General features: G+C 36.8%; 1 protein-coding gene across 1 annotated transcript; it reads left to right on the top strand.

Annotated features, from left to right (window-relative positions):
• The first annotated feature begins 46 nt into the window (after positions 1-46).
• Positions 47-18,068, top strand: hps4 (HPS4 biogenesis of lysosomal organelles complex 3 subunit 2). The gene is made up of 13 exons (XM_079827380.1): positions 47-303; positions 1,247-1,288; positions 3,696-3,783; positions 5,412-5,555; positions 5,743-5,850; positions 7,760-7,876; positions 10,470-10,564; positions 11,074-11,146; positions 11,242-11,375; positions 13,482-14,238; positions 16,058-16,184; positions 16,349-16,460; positions 17,117-18,068. The coding sequence occupies exons 2-13, from the start codon at positions 1,254-1,256 to the stop codon at positions 17,286-17,288; spliced, it is 1,962 nt and encodes a 653-aa protein (XP_079683506.1). The 5' UTR covers positions 47-303; positions 1,247-1,253; the 3' UTR covers positions 17,289-18,068.
• The last annotated feature ends 790 nt before the right edge of the window (positions 18,069-18,858 follow it).

Below are 18,858 nucleotides of genomic sequence, written 5' to 3'. Positions count from 1 at the left end.
CCTCCCCCCCAAAAAAACCGCTCAAGTGGAGAAAGTTTGTCCCTCTAGGCTCTCCGTAATGTCAAGACACTCTCACATGACTTTACTCTTGTGACACATTCCTTCTCAAATACGAAATATAATGGCTATATGACACGAGCTCGTATTTTCCATTTATACTGAACATTCTACTGACATTTGCTTAATCGTGAGTTTTTTTTTAACAGTATGAGTAATTAAATGAGCATGAGTGGGATTCAGTAACGCAGCTGAAGTTAAGTGACATGCGTGACGCTTATCTGCTCTCCATTCAACACACCGACGGTGAGTCAAAATACTGTTTGTATCGGTTCTTGTTGTTTGGACCATGAACATTGAGGACCGATGTGTTTGTCGTCTCTTCGCGTGTTTAATCAGTAACTTTTACGCAAACGTACAATGTCTGATAGTCGTGATAAACGACTACTTAAATGCACATCAATTTACCAACTTTAAAAATCATTTCCCCGTTTAAACGGATCTAAGTTACTCCATTACAAAAATAAATAAATACAAGTATTTAAAGGTTTACTAAATATTCCCCTATATGTCTTATGTTACTCTTTACACTTGAGTGCAGCAATGCTTTACTGTATTTACAGCTAACGTTAGTATTAAAGACTGCGTGTCTGGCTCTGAATTTTCTACAGTGAGACACACTCATTGAATTAACTTGTACGCTAACCTTGTAAATAATTAAGAAATCAGAATTTAAAGTGAAAGCTATGCCTAATTAAACATCTTGTTTTCATGACCTGCAAGAAGTGTACCTTGTACTTTGGAGGTCTAAACGGAATGGCAAAGAGTAACAAACAATATTTGCCTTGAAAATGTAATAAAGTTGACTAACAAGTGTTAGTAGTAGTACTGGAGTAGTAGTAATACATAGTAGTAGTTTACGCTCGTGTCTTTCAAAGAAATCAAGTACACGTGCAAAGCAGTTACAGTAACATGGACCGTACATTTTAATAGTGACCTAGACATGCATTTTTACATCATGTTTAATTTTTTCATACATGTTTGTATTATAATAATTACATTAGTATTACCAAGTTTAACTTAAAAAAAATGTCCCAGATTTTTTAATGTGGTCTCAGACCAGTTGAAGATCATGCAGTGCTTACGTTTTTCCATGCACATTATTTCCCCCATAGATTCTCCCTTACAAACATAGTTAATCATAATTTGTGATGTACAAAAGTTAACCAGATTGCTGCTCTCTCAACAGATCACCAATGGCTGAGACAGCAGCTTTGACTGATTCCAGACGGTGAGAATAATATCCATTTTATTAGCAGTGTTGGGGGAAATACTTTAAGTAAAAAAAAAAAGTAATCTGATTAAGTAATTGATATTGCATTATGTAATCAGATTACTTTTTATGTTACACATTTATTTATATATTTACGAATTCATATTTGAGCTACTTTATTTAAAAAGCAATGCATGTTATGTTTAATTTTTTAAAATACTGAATTAAAATTCTCTTCTCCAGAACAGTCACTTAGACAGACATGCGTGGGGATAGACAAAAAAAGTATGAAAGTAGGCAGCAAAGCATTACTTTCAGCTTTTCATAAAGAGAGTTCTAGAGTTGGTAATATAACCTACATGTTATGATTTGAATGGCATAAATAGCCCTTTAGGGGTCTTGAAATTATTTGTTTCTACTATGCATCACTATTTTTTACTTTCTCATTTTGTGTATATCCACTTGGGGTTCAGAGTATTTATTTTTTTCCCCACATTAATTTCACATGTCTAGTACAATTATGTGGTTTTGTTTCATCAATACAGTGTAAACTTTTTTCTTGATATGCCCTGAAAGAATGGAAGTGAATTGTGACAACATGCCCCATAGGTGGGGCACAATGTAACATGACCATATGACAGCTTAAAATGTTATCTGATCTCATTGAAAAAATGTACAAGACAAAAAATATTTTGTCAATATAAAACAATTATTAACATTTTCATATAAAATAATGGTATTTTTTAATAATTAAAAATAAACAAACGTTTGAGTTTGACAACAAATACACCGCAAAACACAGCTATACAGCATAGTTCAAAACATACTAATTAATCATTTCTGAACCTTGACTCTCAGTCTTTATTCACCTCTTTCTCATAGTTTCTCAATAGAATTCATAAAAGTATAGAATAGAATAGCATAATTCTAATGCACAGTGTTACAACGCACCCCACCTGCACAACTGGGTTTTAAACCTCGGCTCGTGTCTTCTGCTGATTAGATCAGCATTAAAAAAGCATTAATCTCAGCTGTTAAATAAAAGATATACAGTGCATCCGGAAAGTATTCACAACGCTTCACTTTTTCCACATTTTATGTTACAGCCTTATTCCAAAATGGATTAAATTAATATTTTTTCCCCTCAATTCTACAAACAATACCCCATAATAACATGAAAGAAGTTTGTTTGAAATCAAATTTATAAAATTAAAAAATAAAAAGTAAAAAAAAATCACATGTACATAAGTATTCACAGACTTTGCTCAATATTTTGTTGAAGCACCTTTGGCACCAATTACAGCCTCAAGTCTTTTTGAGTATGATGCTACAAGCTTGGCACACATATTTTGGGCAGTTTTTCCCATTATTCTTTGCAGGACCTCTCAAGCCCCATCAGGTTGGATGGGGAGCGTCGGTGCACAGCCATTTTCAGATCTCTCCAGAGATGTTCAATCGGGTTCAAGTCTGGGCTCTGGCTGGGCCACTCAAGGACATTCACAGAGTTGTCCAGTAGCCACTCCTTTGTTACCTTGGCTGTGTGCTTAGGGTCATTGTCCTGTTGGAAGATGAACCTTCGCCCCAGTCTGAGGTCCAGAGTGCTCTGGAGCAGGTTTTCATCAAGGATGTCTCTGTACATTGTTGCATTCATCTTTCCCTCAATCCTGACTAGTCTCCCAGTTCCTGCTGCTGAAAAACATCCCCACAGCATGATGCTGCCACCACCATGCTTCACTCTAGGGATGGCATTGGCCAGGTGATGAGCGGTGCCTGGTTTCCTCCAGACATGATGCTTGCCATTCAGGCCAAAGAGTTCAATCTTTGTTTCATCAGATCAGAGAATATTGTTTCTCATGGTCTGATGGTCTTTCAGATGCCTTTTGGCAAACCCCAGGGCTGTCATGTGCTGTCTGGCCACTCTACCATACAGGCCTGATTGGTGAAGTGCTGCAGAGATGGTTGTTCTTCTGGAAGGTTCTCCTCTTTCAGGAGAGAAACGCTGTAGCTCTGTCAGAGTGACCATCGGGTTCTTGGTCACCCCCCTGATTAAGGCCCTTCTCCCCCAATCACTCAGTTAGACCGGGCGGCCAGCTCTAGGAAGAATCCTGATGATTCCAAACTTCTTCAATTTATGAAAAATTATCTTAATTAAGAAATTTACTTTTGCTCAGGTTAAATAAAAATTCTCTCTAGTGTTGATATGGCAACTAGTAAATATTCCTTACAATGTGACCCATCAATGAAGTCACCGAGAACAGAACGTTCATTGTCCAGTGTATTATACATGCTTGGGAATATTATCATACTTTACATCAATGGGAAAACACTTCAGCATCAATTTCTTCAAGTTTTATCAGAAAGACTGGAAGGCAAGAAGTTTGGTATAAAGGCTAACTTTACCATGCATGTTTGGTTATATTTCCAGATGCTGTTTCTTCCTGTACGATAGTTCAAAGGTGCAAGAGGAGGGTGACCTGACTAGAGACGGGATATACTACTTCTATCCTGAGGATGTAAGACATAACAAACAGGCAGTGCTGGGTAGATTACTTAGTTGCTTTTTAATTTTTAATTTTACAGATTATAAATTACATGACAAATATTGTAGTTTGTAACATTATCCATTACATTACACATTTAAGGTAATATAATCTGACTACTTTTTGATTCTTTTTAGATTACTATTGACCTAACTCTCTCATTTATTTGAATAGGATAATCTTGTACCATATTGATATAAGAATACAAAGAGATAGAAAATATATAACATTTTGGATCAACAGCGTGAAGTACATTAAATATTACATTACGTCAGGGTTTCCCCGACTCGGGTTGAAAAGCTATTTAGTAATTAAATCATAAACATGTAAATAAAAATGAAACAAAAAATAAATAAAAATAATAAAAACAAAACGCTTACTAAAAAATGTTTTTATTTGTTTACCTGTCATGTGACCATTAACCGACATCATAGAACCGTGAACTTGATTGTATTATTATTTATGATTATTGTCTTCATTTTATTGTTGACCTAACAAAATAATTTACAATCTCAGGGGGTACTATAAAGTAGGGCTGCATAATTATGACAACAACAACAATCACATTTGTTGATTATTCCCTGGAAATTGTAATTGCGAGCATTAACTACGATTATCACAATTTACATTGAATGATGTTTTGAATGGCTTATACCATTGTTTGAAGCAACTGTATGTCATATTTGATATATGAATATAAAAAAGCTAAAAAAACAACAACACTCATCTTAAGCATGCAGATGTTCAGATGTTGTAATTGCAAAAAAATATGAATTAATATAAGCTCAAAGGTTCAGTTGACAAAAAAAAGCATTGCATGTGAAATTATGTGAGATTGTACATTTTAATGTGTTCGAAATTTAATGTGGGACACTAAATTTCACAAAGTTTTTCTTAATTTTTTCAACTAAATATCCAAATAAATCTAATTATTAAACTAAATTAACCATATAAACTAAATTACTGATCTAAAGCCCACACTGTCACTGTATGAAAATTGAAATGAACTGATGACATCACCGTTTTCTCCGGAATGGCTATACAGCTGAATACAATTCTGTTGCATTATTTTGCTGTTTAACACTGTAAAGCTGCTTTGAAACAATCTGCATTGTTAAAAGCGCTATATAAATAAAGTTGACTTGACTTGACTTGACATCCGAGTAATAATTCAAAAAATAATTAATGTGTTTGTCAGGAGTTGATTTGATGTGCAATGTTGAGAAAACACTTCGTAAAAATGAAATTATTTCAGCAAATCCAGAGATCAAATATGTGGGTCTCAGTTTTCAGTGACAGGCACATATAGTGGCTGGCGGTTTGTGTGTGAATTTCCACAAACCTGGAGGACCTTCTGAACGTATATAAGCAGTAGGATTTTTTAGAAAGGAAAATTTAACAGATAAAAAGGAAATAGTAGGAAGAATCAATGATTTATAAATAATTTACAGCCATTGTGAGAATAATGTAATCAAGTAGTTTATTATGTAATAGATAATAATTGAGTACTTGTAATTATGTTATGTTTTAGAAGACAACCTTCATAATACTTTCTGCTATAGTGGGGCATTGAATGCATGACAGTATGTGTGCTGTTGCAGACACCGTTAGACCAACAGGAGCTGCTATGTGGACAGCTGGCCGGTGTGTGTCGCTGTGTGTCTGAACTGTCTTCATCTCCCGTACGTCTGCTCCGCCTGCGCAAAAGCAAGTATGCAGTCCGCATGAAGGATAACTTCATTTGGGTAAGAGCAAATTTTTAGATTTGTGTAATGACATGGGCTCTGTTACAAAACCTAATGCTTTGATGCTTCCTACATCCTAACTGAAATAAAACCAAGGTTTTCGAAACAGAGCACTACACACTTGGTTTGAGTGACTTTTTTTGTGGTTTTACAAGTCTTTTGAATGGGCTCTTTCTCTGGCTTCCAGGCATTAAGCTGTGTGGTAGACATTCCTGATGTGAGTATATGTGACTTCCTAGATCAGGTGATTGCCCTCTTCTGTTTCTACAACGGACCAGTGCGTCAGAGCTACCAGGTGCATCATCGCAGTCTACCGTACTCTTTTCACAGATCATGATTTAAAGAGGACATTATTTTGTTTATTTGGTGTAATAGAAAAGGTTAAAATTCTTTAATGTTCAAAAAACGCATTCTTTTTCACATAACGTACATTGTTACAGCACCTCTATTCCCAGTCTGCCTGAATCGCTCCGATTGTGTTCCAGTTTCTACAAAGAGTGCTTTGATTGGCTGAACACCTCAAGTGTGTAACAGAAACGTTACGCCACTTACCATAATCGCGAGTTTCAGCTTCCCAGGCTTCTAGTAAATACAAATTGTTAATGTTGTCGGTTGTACTGTATCAGTTTGAGCAGATCGTCAGATTCTGAATGTTATCAAGCAAATCGATTGGAGCGCACTTTGCAAGCATGACTTTAGCAGAACGTTTAAACACAGCCATCTCCAAAACATGGCCACACATCACAACAATTCACTGAAGCCTCGCCTTCTTTCTTCGCGCATGTCTATGGGGGAGCATTATGCTAATATTTCAAATTGTGATTTTAGACATTTGTGGAAGTAATATCTGGACTTCAGTCGAGGTGTTTTAGGCAGGTCTGAAACACTGTTCTCTGTTAGATCGAATAAATCCCTTCATGGGAGACTATGAACTTTGTAACAGATTTTATACATGCACACACAGATACATTACACACTTAAAGCTACACTGTGTAACTTTTTTAGTTTATTCTTAGCTAAAACACTTAGTTCTTTCAAAAATATATGTGCTCATTAATGTATATTTACTTCTTTCAATTAATAAAGTATTCTCGTAAGTTTATAATATGCCATTGAAAATACATACGGGTGAGGGGTTCGAATGCCGGTCGCCATGTTGCCCCCCCATCTTGAAAGTACATTAGCCAAAGAGGGACATACCCGTAAATTCAGGCTTCGCCTTTCGCGTTTTAGCACTCGATGGCACCGTGTCGAATGTGGACGAGGTCGAACTGGAAGCCATGTTAATCTTGGACTAAATCAGCCACCGTAGGAGTTAAAACGAAATCGGAATTGAGAGGAACAGAAACTAATATTCACTGGATGGTCATTTACCTTTCCACCGCTAGATGGGGGAAAATATCACACAGTGTAGCTTTAAGAAAAATGAAAACATTAAAGCATCATATGGCCTCTTAAACATTAATATATTTCTTTAACATATACCATCATTAATACTTTTAATCAGCAAGGATGCATTAAATGAATCAAATGTGACAGTAAAGATTTCTATTTCAAATAAATGCTGTTCTATTCAGTTCAGTTCAATTTTCACTTCATTGTTGGAATTGCCTCACATCCCACAGCATTTACTGTTTCGCATCAATACACACCCACATCAAATAACAAGACACCCGACAATAGACACCACTTGATTCACAAAACCAACACACATCCAGCTGCAGTGAAACAATTTATTATCTTCCATTCTTCAGAATCCTGAGGGCCTTCTTAGACCCCCAATTCTGGATTAATTTTACAGACTGATGAACAAAAACTTCCGTAATCTGTTCATTCTAGCACATGGTACTCTAAGTCTTCTGTTTGATTACCATATTAAGCAGCACAGCTGTTCTCAACATTGACGATGATGTTTCTTGAGCACCAAATCAGAATATTACAATGTTTTCTGAAGGATCATGTGACACTGAAGACACAGCTTTGCATCACACGAATAAAGTACATTTTAAAATATATTAGTTATTTTAAATTGTAGCAATATTACCGTTTTTTTCTGTATTTTTGATCAAGTAATGCAGCTATGGTGAGCTAAAGAGAAAAACTCTTACCAACCCCAAACTTTTGAACTTACTGTACATAATTCTTTCATAAATTATAACATATTAAAATGAAACCTACATGTTGTGTTTTGCCTGTCTTCACAGTTGTACAGTCGGGAGGAGTTGGCTCTACGATGGGCAAGATATCTCTGTCACCTGCAGGGCGGCTCCACTGAGCTCCACAGCATCTTCAGCTGCCTGAGGACGATTGACTCCACACATGTAAGAACAAGTGGACCTGCTCTTCTCATTATGTTAACAGTGTGCCACAAAACATTTAAAGTTCAAAATGATTAATTCAGTCAGTACTGCAACAGCAAGCGATACATAAAGCACTCTATGGAAATGGACTGAGCTTTGTGACGTACTTCTGTACACAGCTCATTAGTTTGTGGTTATGTATGTTTTTAATGTACTGTAGTCAACTAGTTTACTGAACGCCACTTAAAGAGATAGTTCACCTAAAAGTGAAAGTTATCTTATAATTTACCCACCCTCAAGCCAGGTGCATATGACTTTCTTCATTCAGCCAAACACAGAGTTATATTTAAAAATATCCTGGCTCTTCCAAGCTTTATAATGGGAGTGAATACTGCCTACGTTTTTGAAGCTCCAAAAAGTCCATCCATCCATCCATCCATCCATCATAAAAGTGATGGATAAAAGTAATCCATATACGGCTCCAGGGGGTTAATAAAGGCCTTCCGAAGCGAAGCGATGCATTTTGTAAGAAAAATGTCCATATTTATAACTTTATAAATAGGGACGCTCATATTGACCGCTTAACCGTTAATGACCGCTTAATGAAAGGCGCTTCCCGAGGCTGGCCACTCTAGCAAGGCGGCAGAGGTGGACAGTAGCTAAGTACATTTACTTGAGTACTGTACTTAAGTACACTTTACTTGTATCTGTACTTTACTGAAGTATTATTTTTTAGGGAAACTTTGACTTTTACTTCACTACATTTGAAAGACAAATATCGTACTTTTTACTCCACTACATTTCTATCAAGGTCCTCAAAGTCGAAAGTAATTTCTTTAGCAGCTTTCAAAGTCAGTGGAGGATTTTTTTCTTCTTTAAAAGTTTTTTGTTGTTGTTGTTTTTTCAGACAGCCTATCAGTAATCACGCTTGTATACGGTCATGTGAAGTTTCCCAACATTTTTTGAACACTGATCAGTTTATAGCAAAATGGAAGAAAGTGGTTCCTCTGTGAAGTGTGCGCACCCATGGCCAAACTTAAAAAGTATGTTTCAGTTTTCTGAAAAGATTAAAGATGAGTTTAGTAGGCATACAATTGATAAAAAATGTAAACGTTTGGGAGAAAGGGAAAAGTAAACAGTTGGGAGAACATCGGATGTGTATCAGTGTATTGGATCCGTGCATTTGGCCTTAAAGTGACAGCAGCTTTGTGAAGATCATTGTAACTTTTATACAAGTATTGATATGAGTTTAAGGTAGTCGTATGCTAACATGTCGGATTGAGCTTCACTGACTGGCTTAAACCACCATAGTGGCATAATGTGCATTTATACAACAATAATAAAATAATGCATTGACATAAAAAATGAAATTTACTTTTGATACTTAAGTACTTTTAAATACAAATACTTCTGTACTTTTACTTAAGTAAAAATCTGTTTTTAGAACTTTTACTTGTAACGGAGTAATATTTGACCAGTAGTACTTTTACTTTTACTCAAGTAATAGAGTTGTGTACTTTGTCCACCTCTGCAAGGCGGTATGTCTGTATTCCTGGGGCATCAGTGTCATCTGAAGCCTTGTTTAAGGCTTTTCATAGTGTGGTTTTGGTAAAGTTTACTAAAGTAAACATTGCAACGTATGTTCTTCTCGACGCTGTTTCCTGATGGTTTATAGAATAATGAGTCGCCCTCTGTCGTTTCAAACAGACTCCAGACTAACCCACATCACTTAGACATGTTACTTTTTAAAAAACAAAAACCATACAAGGGGTGGATTGAGGTAGGCCTGCTATTTTTATTTGACGAAAAAACTATTCTGGTTCTTCAAAGCTTCAAACGGATTCAGTGTATTTTCGTTTTGTCATTTTAATTAGTTAATTATTTAAGTTAAGTGAAAAATATTAAGTGTAGGCCTATTTATTTTATGCTTTTTATATTTTATTCAGTTTTTCTCTGTTGTCAGAAACGCTGCAGGTGGGTGAAAAATTGATAATGTGTGAATCCAGGTTCTGTTGTTGGTCTGTTCTGTATGTGGCTGTTTGCACAGCAAAATAAACCGTGAAAAAAGTGTCTTTTTAACAGGTTACAGACACTCATCAATTGTATTTTTATTTAATGCCAATTCAATATTATAATCTTATCAGTTAACAGTTAATAATCGGATAATGAGCGGCGGATGCCGGTCTGGAAAAATAACCGAAAAGAGCATCCCTATTTATAAACTATAATCACTGGCCTCCGGTAATGGCTGTACGTGAGTCTAGTTCTTACAGAAGAGTGAACTCTGACTGGACGTATTGACGAACGTGGAAGCACAGATGATGGCTACAAATTAGAAGTATAAAATTAGAATTTTTAAAGAGAAATGTTGGAGGAGCTTGAGTTTGTTGCCTAGCCCTATTTGTTTGAACCGCGAGAGGTGTCTACTCTCACCTAAGCTTAGGCTATGCCTACGTTGGGTCAGAGGTCACTCTACCACACACATACAGGTCATTCTGTCTGGACACAAATCCTCTCATATGTGAAGTACCTGGCTTTAAATGGTTATGTTCATTGTAAAATGTTGTTATTGGCCTATAATACCCTAACTGTTCACTTCTCACTCCTGCATCAGATTGATCCTCTGCTGTTGCTGAAGGCTGCCCTCATTCTACAAGCATGTCAGCGATGTCCTCTGGTGCTGGCAGGTTGCATCCTCTACAGGGGCAGGTGAGCTTTCACAGAAGAAGAAATTTTGTCTATTACAAATATTGATCTTTGCATATGTAAGTGGCTAAAGCAATTTAGGGTGCATTCACACTTGTAGTTTGGTTCTCTTGGTTCTTTTGGACCAAAAAAAGAAAACGATACCTTTAGCACTGGTTTGTTTAGCATTCACACTGTCATTTTTAACACGAACCGAAATATACAAAACAAAAAAAAACAGCTTTTATGACATATATATAACAATAGAATTAACCAAAGCACTTGTTTTTAAAAACAAGCATGCATACGATAAGCTTTTGTGACGGCGCAGCACTGCAACGTCACATGAGCCAACCACGATAAAGACAAAATCTCTACTGGTTGACGGATTTCTACAGGTTAATCATGTCTACCGGTAGATCAGGTCACCCCTATTTCTAATGGCAGCGTTCACACTTGAACAAATGATCCGCACCAACAGAGCAATCGCACCAGAGTTCATTTTAATCGAGTGACATTTCTGTGTTGTACAGGGTGGTGAGTACTCAGATGCCTCCTGCGCTGACAGTGAAGGTGATGGTGTATGAGACGCAAACTTACAGCCAGGTAGAATCAAGTTCATAGTGATTCCTGATATTGCATATGCACCAACATACGTACAATCTTACATTTGTTGTGTTACTCCTTATATCTCGATAAAGGATTACCGGGTGATGGCCAATGGCCTGAGTACTTCTGTGGGCTCACCGGCCTCATTCCCAGTAACCACACAGGTGTTCCTGACACCCACTGAACTGCACATGCTCCGCCGCCCCCCAGTGGATAGGGCATGCAGGTACAACTCCAAAAAGTATTCATAACTATATTTTTACATTTTCTGGAAAAGGATATACATCAGGGTCATAAATTACTGTGGGATTGTGGCAAAAAACCACAGATATTAACAAAAATGTTCCCCAAATTCAAGATAAGAGGGCAAAAAATGACTGCACAATTAAGTTAAATCTATTATGGCTTTTGCAATTAAAGTGAAAATGTATGAAAAGTGTTGATTGCGGCATTACATTTAGATTTCCTTACGTTGCATCAGATTTTGTTTTCCATATATTGCACATGTTACTGTTGAGCTTATGAATGCAATGGCCAATCAGAGGCGTTCAGATTTGTTACTTATTTGATTGGTAACAGTCTATAGCAGAGGTACTCAACAGGCGGCCCACGGGCTGCATCCGGCCCGTCTGTATTCATTTTGTGGCCCGGGTCATGATAAAGATGATTGCACTTTTTTTTTATCATTTTAGAAAAAAATTATAATAATAATTTGCAACTGCAATGTTGCGCGAATATCAGACCGTTTGACTTATATGTTTATATACCACGGACGCTGTGGAAAATCCGCAGGTCTAATAAAAAATAAAACGTTCACTTACATTTTCAGCTCATTTCTAGATCAAAGACCGTAATAGCAGAAAGAGCGGCATCAGCACTGGTAATATATTATAGTCTCATTTTTTTTTAATGAAGACAACTGTGTTTTGAGCTTCAGGATGCAACGCTGAAAATTTAAGTTTCATTTAAGTTAATAACATTTAAGTTCTTCGCGCGTCACTTCAGCTTCACCATCATTGTGATGTGTGTGGAATGTTTAATGGGACTTTACATACTTGATATCTCCGAAATGTAGCAATTAATTTAGTTTTTTCTCAAAGCTAAGCATAACAAATAGCAGAACAATCTGTAAAGCTGTCAGTCAGTAACTTTTGTGTGCGTGATACGCAGTGCTCACTTTCACTTGCATAATTTAAATATCACACTTTAATGATATTTATAGCTCCCAACTTAATAAAACAAGCTGTGTTATATGATTGCTCTTCAGTGTGAAAAACAAAAATTGTATTCAAAGGAAGGACTGCTTTTCAGCAGGGCTAGAGAAGTAGCCCATATTTGCTCAATGTTTTTCTTTATACATTTTTGAGGGTTTTTTTTTGCATTAATATTGCAAGAAATTGTTAATACACTTTTTATTCCAGATTTTATTTTCCTGTTCAGTATTAATTTAAATAGGACAAATACTAGCAAGTCTTACCTAGCAAAATAAACTGCGTTTCTAAAGTAAAAACTGTAAATATTGTCTTACGATGCAAATTCGTGGCCCTTCACATTTTATGTGGTTTAAATGTGGCCCCCTTGGCCTCTGAACTTGAGTACCCCTGGTCTATAGTATTCTGACTGGTTTAAGTATTTGACATAAAAGACACCACAGATACATTTAATGAAGTCATTCAAAAAATTACCCTTACAAAGGTAAAAAGAAATATCCTTGGAAATCAATTCCAGAGGGTAAATATTGGCCCTTAATGGAAAAGTTTGATTCGGACCCTGATATACACTACCATTCAAACATTTAGGGGCAGTTAGATTTTTTTTTAATGTTTTTGAAAGAAGTCTCTTACGCTCACCAAGGCTGCATTTAATTTGATCAAAAATACAGTAAAAACAGTGATATTGTGAAAATATTATTACAATTTAAAATAACTAAAATATGATTTTAAAATATTGTAATTCCTGTGATGGTAAAGCTGAATTTCCAGCATCATTACTCCAGGCTTCAGTGTCACATGATCCTTCAGAAATCATTCAAGTATGCTGATGTGCTGCTCAAATAACATTTTGTATTGTCAATATTGAAAACGGTTGTTCTGCTTAATTTTGTGTGTGTGTGTGTGTGTGTGTGTGTGTACCATGATACATTTTTTCCTGGATTATTTGGTGAATAGAACACTTTTGTAACGTTATAAAAGTCTTTACTGTCACTTTTGATCAATTTAGTGCATCCTTGCTGAATAAAAGTATTATTATTTTTTTTTATCTAACTGACCCGAAACTTTTGGGAAGTTGTGTAATTATATATTGATTGTTTTTTATATACTCTCATTCTTAGGTCTCACTGTAAACAACCCCCCAGCAAACCCATCAAGTCCCGCCTCTTGTCTCGCACTTTGTCCGACACCCCAACCACAGATACTGACTCCTCAAGCTTAGACCTCACACAATGTCCCCCAACATCCTATCCGACGACGCCGTCATCTCCTCGCTCCTCCATCTCTGATGAAGCATGTTTCAGCTCCTCTCCCTTACGGGTTAACACTCCCGTTCACTCCAATCTCATGAACCAATCAGAGTATTTCACTCCTGAGGCACATGACCACCACGTATCTAACGGAACTAACGTGCTTGCAGTAAAAGAACAAATTCTGACCGGAAGTCTCACAAAGCAGGATACAGATCCAAACTCTGAGACAGAAACCAGAAGCCAAGGTTTAAATTCCGATCAGGACATTCAGAGTGAAGAAATAAAAGCCGTTACTAATGGGTATCTTGAGAAGCACTTAGACGCCCCTGACCATGACAACAACATTCAAAGTGAAGATGAAAAACTGGACGCTAACAATCATGTGACCAATAAGAATGGCAAATTCCAAGGAGAAACCGAGGAAGAGACGAGAACAAAGAGCAAGCAAGTGGAAGGAAGACTCGAGGAGAAACCTGAAGCCACAAACGCACCTCCACCACATGAGACACTAGTAGACACCTCTCTAGTGCCCTCATTATTATACCAGCATAGAGTCAGTAAGTTGGTCCTGGCCCTGCTGGTGGAGCCCGAGTTCAACACAGACCCTACGGCTGGAGAGGAAGTGGTGAGAAGCATGTGTGTGTGTGTCTACTTGAAATATTTCATACATATTAAACTAATAAGAGCAGCCTAAGTTAAAGGGTTAGTTCACCCAAAAATGAAAATTCTGTCATTAATTACTCACCCTTATGTCGTTCGACACCCGTAAGACCTCCGTTCATATTCGGAACACAAATGAAGATATTTTTGTTGAAAGCTGATGGCTGAGAAAGGCTTCAGATAGGCCTCCATTGGCATTCTGTACACTTATACTCCCAAGACCGATAAAAGGCACTTAAAATGTCGTTACAAAGTCCATCTCACCACAGTGACTCTACAATAATCTTACGATGCAACGACAATAGTTTTTGTGCGCAAAAAAAAATCAAAATAACACCTTTATCCAGCTTGTTATTGCCTTCCGCGTGTGCCTCCACGACGCATGCGCGAGAATATGACGTAGCGCCGGGGTTCGGGAATCCATGAAATGCACACTTAAGCCCCATTTTGAGCACTACGCCGAGACCTAAAGCACGATCAATGTAGAATCCAACAGCTGAGATACGCGCGTCTTCCTCTGATTGTAAACAAATCGCTTCTTGGTCATCTGTCCGAACGCCGGATCTGCGTCATATTCTCGCGCATGCGTCGTGGAGGCACACACGGAAGGCAGTAACAAGTTGGAAAAAGGTGTTATTTTGATTTTTTTTGCGCACAAAAACTATTGTCGTCGCATCGTAAGATTATTGTAGAGTCACTGTGGTGAGATGGACTTTGTAACGACATTTTAAGTGCCTTTTATGGGTCTTGGGAGTATAAGTGTACTGAATGCCAATGGAGGCCTATCTGAAGCCTTTCTCAGCCACCAGCTTTCAACAAAAATATCTTCATTTGTGTTCCGAATATGAACGGAGGTCTTACGGGTCTCGAACGACATGAGGGTGAGTAATTAATGACAGAATTTTCATTTTTGGGTGAACTAACCCTTTAAATTAAATAACATTTTAAATTAACTTAAAGAGTTGTGAGAAAATGAGATGCGCTTCAGATCCGCGTCATGTGCGGCAGCGGCAGGTCTTAAAGTGACAGCAGCCTAATAAAACAGTTGCTGTCATTAGTGTTAATCAAAGAACAAGGGTAACAAAAACAAGAGAAAATTGTAGCTTTAACAAGGATTCATCTACATTTAATTGACAATTTATACAGTGAAGACTCTAAAGTGTTTGATAACTTTATTCAATTTCTGTATATGCCCTACCATTTGACTTTTTTTTTAATGGGTTTATGTGAAGATTGTTTTCAGTTCACTTATAATTTAAAAGTTTTTCTAAAGTCTAACAAATGTTAAAATTAAAAGCTTTCAGTTATACTGTTGTTGTTGAATGTCTATAATTCATGTTTTTTAAAAATCTATTTCATAGAGACAACAGTGATAATGGCCTTCATTCAGAAGCCATTAATAATTATTTTTTTAAATATATATATATAGCTGTTTTCCTTTTCTTTTTATCTTTTCTTTTTCTTTTATCTTAAAAAAAAAAAAATATATATATATATATATATATATATATATATATATATATATATATATATATATATATATATATATATATATATATATATATATATATATATATATATAAAAAAATGTTCCCTCTATTTCCTCCATATTCTGGCCTGTGCTTCTCTGGGTAATGTCCAAAACTTAGTATTTCAGGCACTTTTTGTGATTTCTCTCCTCTTCATGACGGATCGCTCCATGTCTTCCTCAGTTGTAAGTCGCTTTGGATAAAAGCGTCTGCTAAATGAATAAATGTAAATAAAAGTGTCTACTGTTATTGCAGCATCACAGCAGCTTGGCATCACTGAATGGGCTTGAGGCTCACCTGAGGAACACCTCACCAGGGACCCCCGGCCCACCGGGGCCCTACACCTTTGCCCACTATGACTGCATTCAAAACACACTTACTAGTAAGTCCTGTCTCATACATATATAAACGTGCACACAGTATCCCAAAGGAAATTATTATGCCAAACTTACTGAGGATCTTCAACACCTCAGTCTAAATGGTGACAGACATGTTTGTGCATTTTATGTATGTTCCTGAAATAGTGACTTTTATTTTGTTCTGTAGCTAATGTATGCGGGCGCTCCACTGGACCCCAGGATCGTGCCTTTGTGAGGGCCACTGCACTGCTCCATTCACATTTCTCACACCTAGACACACTACAGGAGGCCATTGTCAGGTTGGAGTGTGTTTCACACACATTTTCTCTTTGATTAATTATAGCTCTTTGATTAATTTCCCGTTCCCACCGAAATTACCCGGAACAGTTTGTCCCAGGAACTTTTTTCCCCCAGACCTGTCTGCGATTCCATCGCGGTCTATAGTACTGTGAAGATTAGGCAAATCTGGTGATGTAGGACTGCACGACTTTCCAGTTCTTGCTGGATTTCGTCCTCCACATATAAGTTTAACAAAGCCTGAACCTCATTGTCGGTCCATCGGCCGTATTTTTTTAAACTTCATTGTTGATTCAAATAGCAAACAACTCTTACTGTATGCAACCCAAAAGTTGCAAAAAATAAAATAAAATGCTGTGTGAACTCAACCAATCAGCATGTTCAGCGACCAAGTCCCACCCGGAAAGTTCCTGCACTTTGAAAAAGTACAACCTCGCGAGCAGGGACTTTTTGAGGAGGACATTTTTACCCGAAACTTAATTTAGACCCTTGTACCTGCGGTCGAAACACACAGAGTACCACCACAAAGTCACTAGTTCCTGGGAAAGGTTCCTGCGGTGGAAACGCGGCTAATGTAATTAGTTCAAACATGGGTGTTAGAAATCATTTTAAGCACATTTCAGTTATGTAAACACTGTGTTTGTGTGCTGAATTACAGGAACGCTAGCGCGGCAGTGTATGGAACCCGTAGCACAGCCCAGGAGACGTACTTTCTCCAGCAGGGAACACCTGTCAGAAACTCTGGAAGTCCTGATCCTCAGGATAGTGCCTTCTCACTACCCAGAAAAGCCCGTCAGCGGCTCCTTAAACATGGAGTTAACTTGCTTTAACTGTTTTGTTTTTTAAAGATTTTAACTCCTCTTAGATTTCTTTTATCATTTCATAGATATCCACCATATTTATACTATTTACTGTATGTCTCTTATACTGCTCAGAATGTAATGAATGCTTTTTATATAATAGGCTGCTATTTGTTCATTTTGTGATAAAAAAAAAAAAGTAGAGGCTGAAAGTGTAAAATACACTGTCATGCCAGGAATACTCCCCATTTGGGACTAAAATATAGAGGAAGTGTCTCCCTCCCGAGAGACTTGTTCTGCTGTAACCCTTTGTTATTTAGAGAACTGAGGCCGGTTCACACCATTCAGTGTTACAGTTAAAGCTAGATGTGTGTAGTTGTTAAAACTTTCCCCTTTTTAAATCCGAATTATGCTCAAGTGTTAATAAATGCCCTTGTTTGAGATTGTTGGGATGGTTAAATATTGCAGAAATATATTTATACAAAAATTCAAACATTTTTATTTTTATTCAGCAAGGACACATTAAATGAATCAGTAGTGACACTGAAAATATGTAAAGACAATGTTACATAGCTTTCTATTTCAAATAAATGCTGTTCATTTATTTTTCTTTATATTCATAAAATAATCTTGCAAAGCGGTTTCCATAAAAATATCAAGCATTACTGTTTTTAACATTGATAAGAAGAAATGTTCCTTGAGCATCAAATCGGAATATTAGAATGATTTCTGAAGGATCATGTGACACTGAAGACTAATGTAATGATGCTGAAAATTCAGCTTTGCCATCACAGGAATAAACTACATTTTAAAAATACAAAAAAACTAAACAAATAGAAAATAATATTTCACAATATTACTGTTTTTACCATATTAAAATGAATGTTTTTGTCTATATATTAGAGTGACCCTACAATCACACTTTTTAAGCAAGATATTTCACACACCAAAAAAATAGTTATAAAACAATACATGTTCAAAGCACTTTTTGGGTGCCAAATGTTTATGGATTGTGAGAAACTGCACCTGTGGTAAACCCCTTCTGATAGGACACCTGTGTGAACTTGAGAACTGAGTTTGTACATTCAGTAAACATAACATTGAAACTGTGCATGGTTAAAAGTAACTTCAAATGGAAAGTTAATTTTGAGAAAAGCAATTTGGTTTGATTGTTTGTTATCTATGCTATTAAATTCATACATTAGCAGGCTATTAGTATGAATTACAAAGTGTAGCTTAAGTGTCCAAAATACTACTTAGGGCCAGAGTATGTGCATCCAGATGAATGGATTCTATATTGCATCCAGGAAAGCTGCAGATTACCTCTCTGTCGGTTGTGGAGCTATTGTCAGGGTAGGGGAAAGTTTTATGCTTCCCTTGGTCCAAGTTGTTTCTCTTGCAAATGAGCAGCTCGTTGGTGATGGTGCAGATGTTCTGTAATGAGGGTCATTAGGAGTGAGAATAAGAATGGACTGAGCTGGCAGGGCTCTAGGCGCCTCATTATGCAGACACATTTAAAAGGTCGATGGGGGTGCGAATGGTTGCTTAAGGGTCCCAAACAAAACCAGGGGGAGGAGAGTCAGAAGAAGCCAGAATTCAA

The sequence above is a fragment of the Gobio gobio genome (genome assembly GCF_949357685.1).
Source record: "Gobio gobio genome assembly, chromosome: 10".
In the NCBI taxonomy this organism is placed as follows: Eukaryota; Metazoa; Chordata; class Actinopteri; order Cypriniformes; family Gobionidae; genus Gobio; species Gobio gobio.
The sequence above is the reverse complement of the archived record's forward strand: the minus strand, read 5'-3'. Positions and strand labels throughout refer to the sequence as shown.

What these genes read in the sequence shown, in the direction of transcription:
- hps4 (XM_079827380.1), top strand. Translation starts at nt 1,254, where the DNA reads ATGGCTGAGACAGCAGCTTTGACTGATTCCAGACG. An exon ending in TGCATCCTCTACAGGGGCAG is followed by an intron (nt 10,565 to 11,073) that starts GTGAGCTTTCAC and finishes TGTGTTGTACAG; the next exon opens with GGTGGTGAGTACTCAGATGC. An exon ending in CCAGTGGATAGGGCATGCAG is followed by an intron (nt 11,376 to 13,481) that starts GTACAACTCCAA and finishes TCTCATTCTTAG; the next exon opens with GTCTCACTGTAAACAACCCC.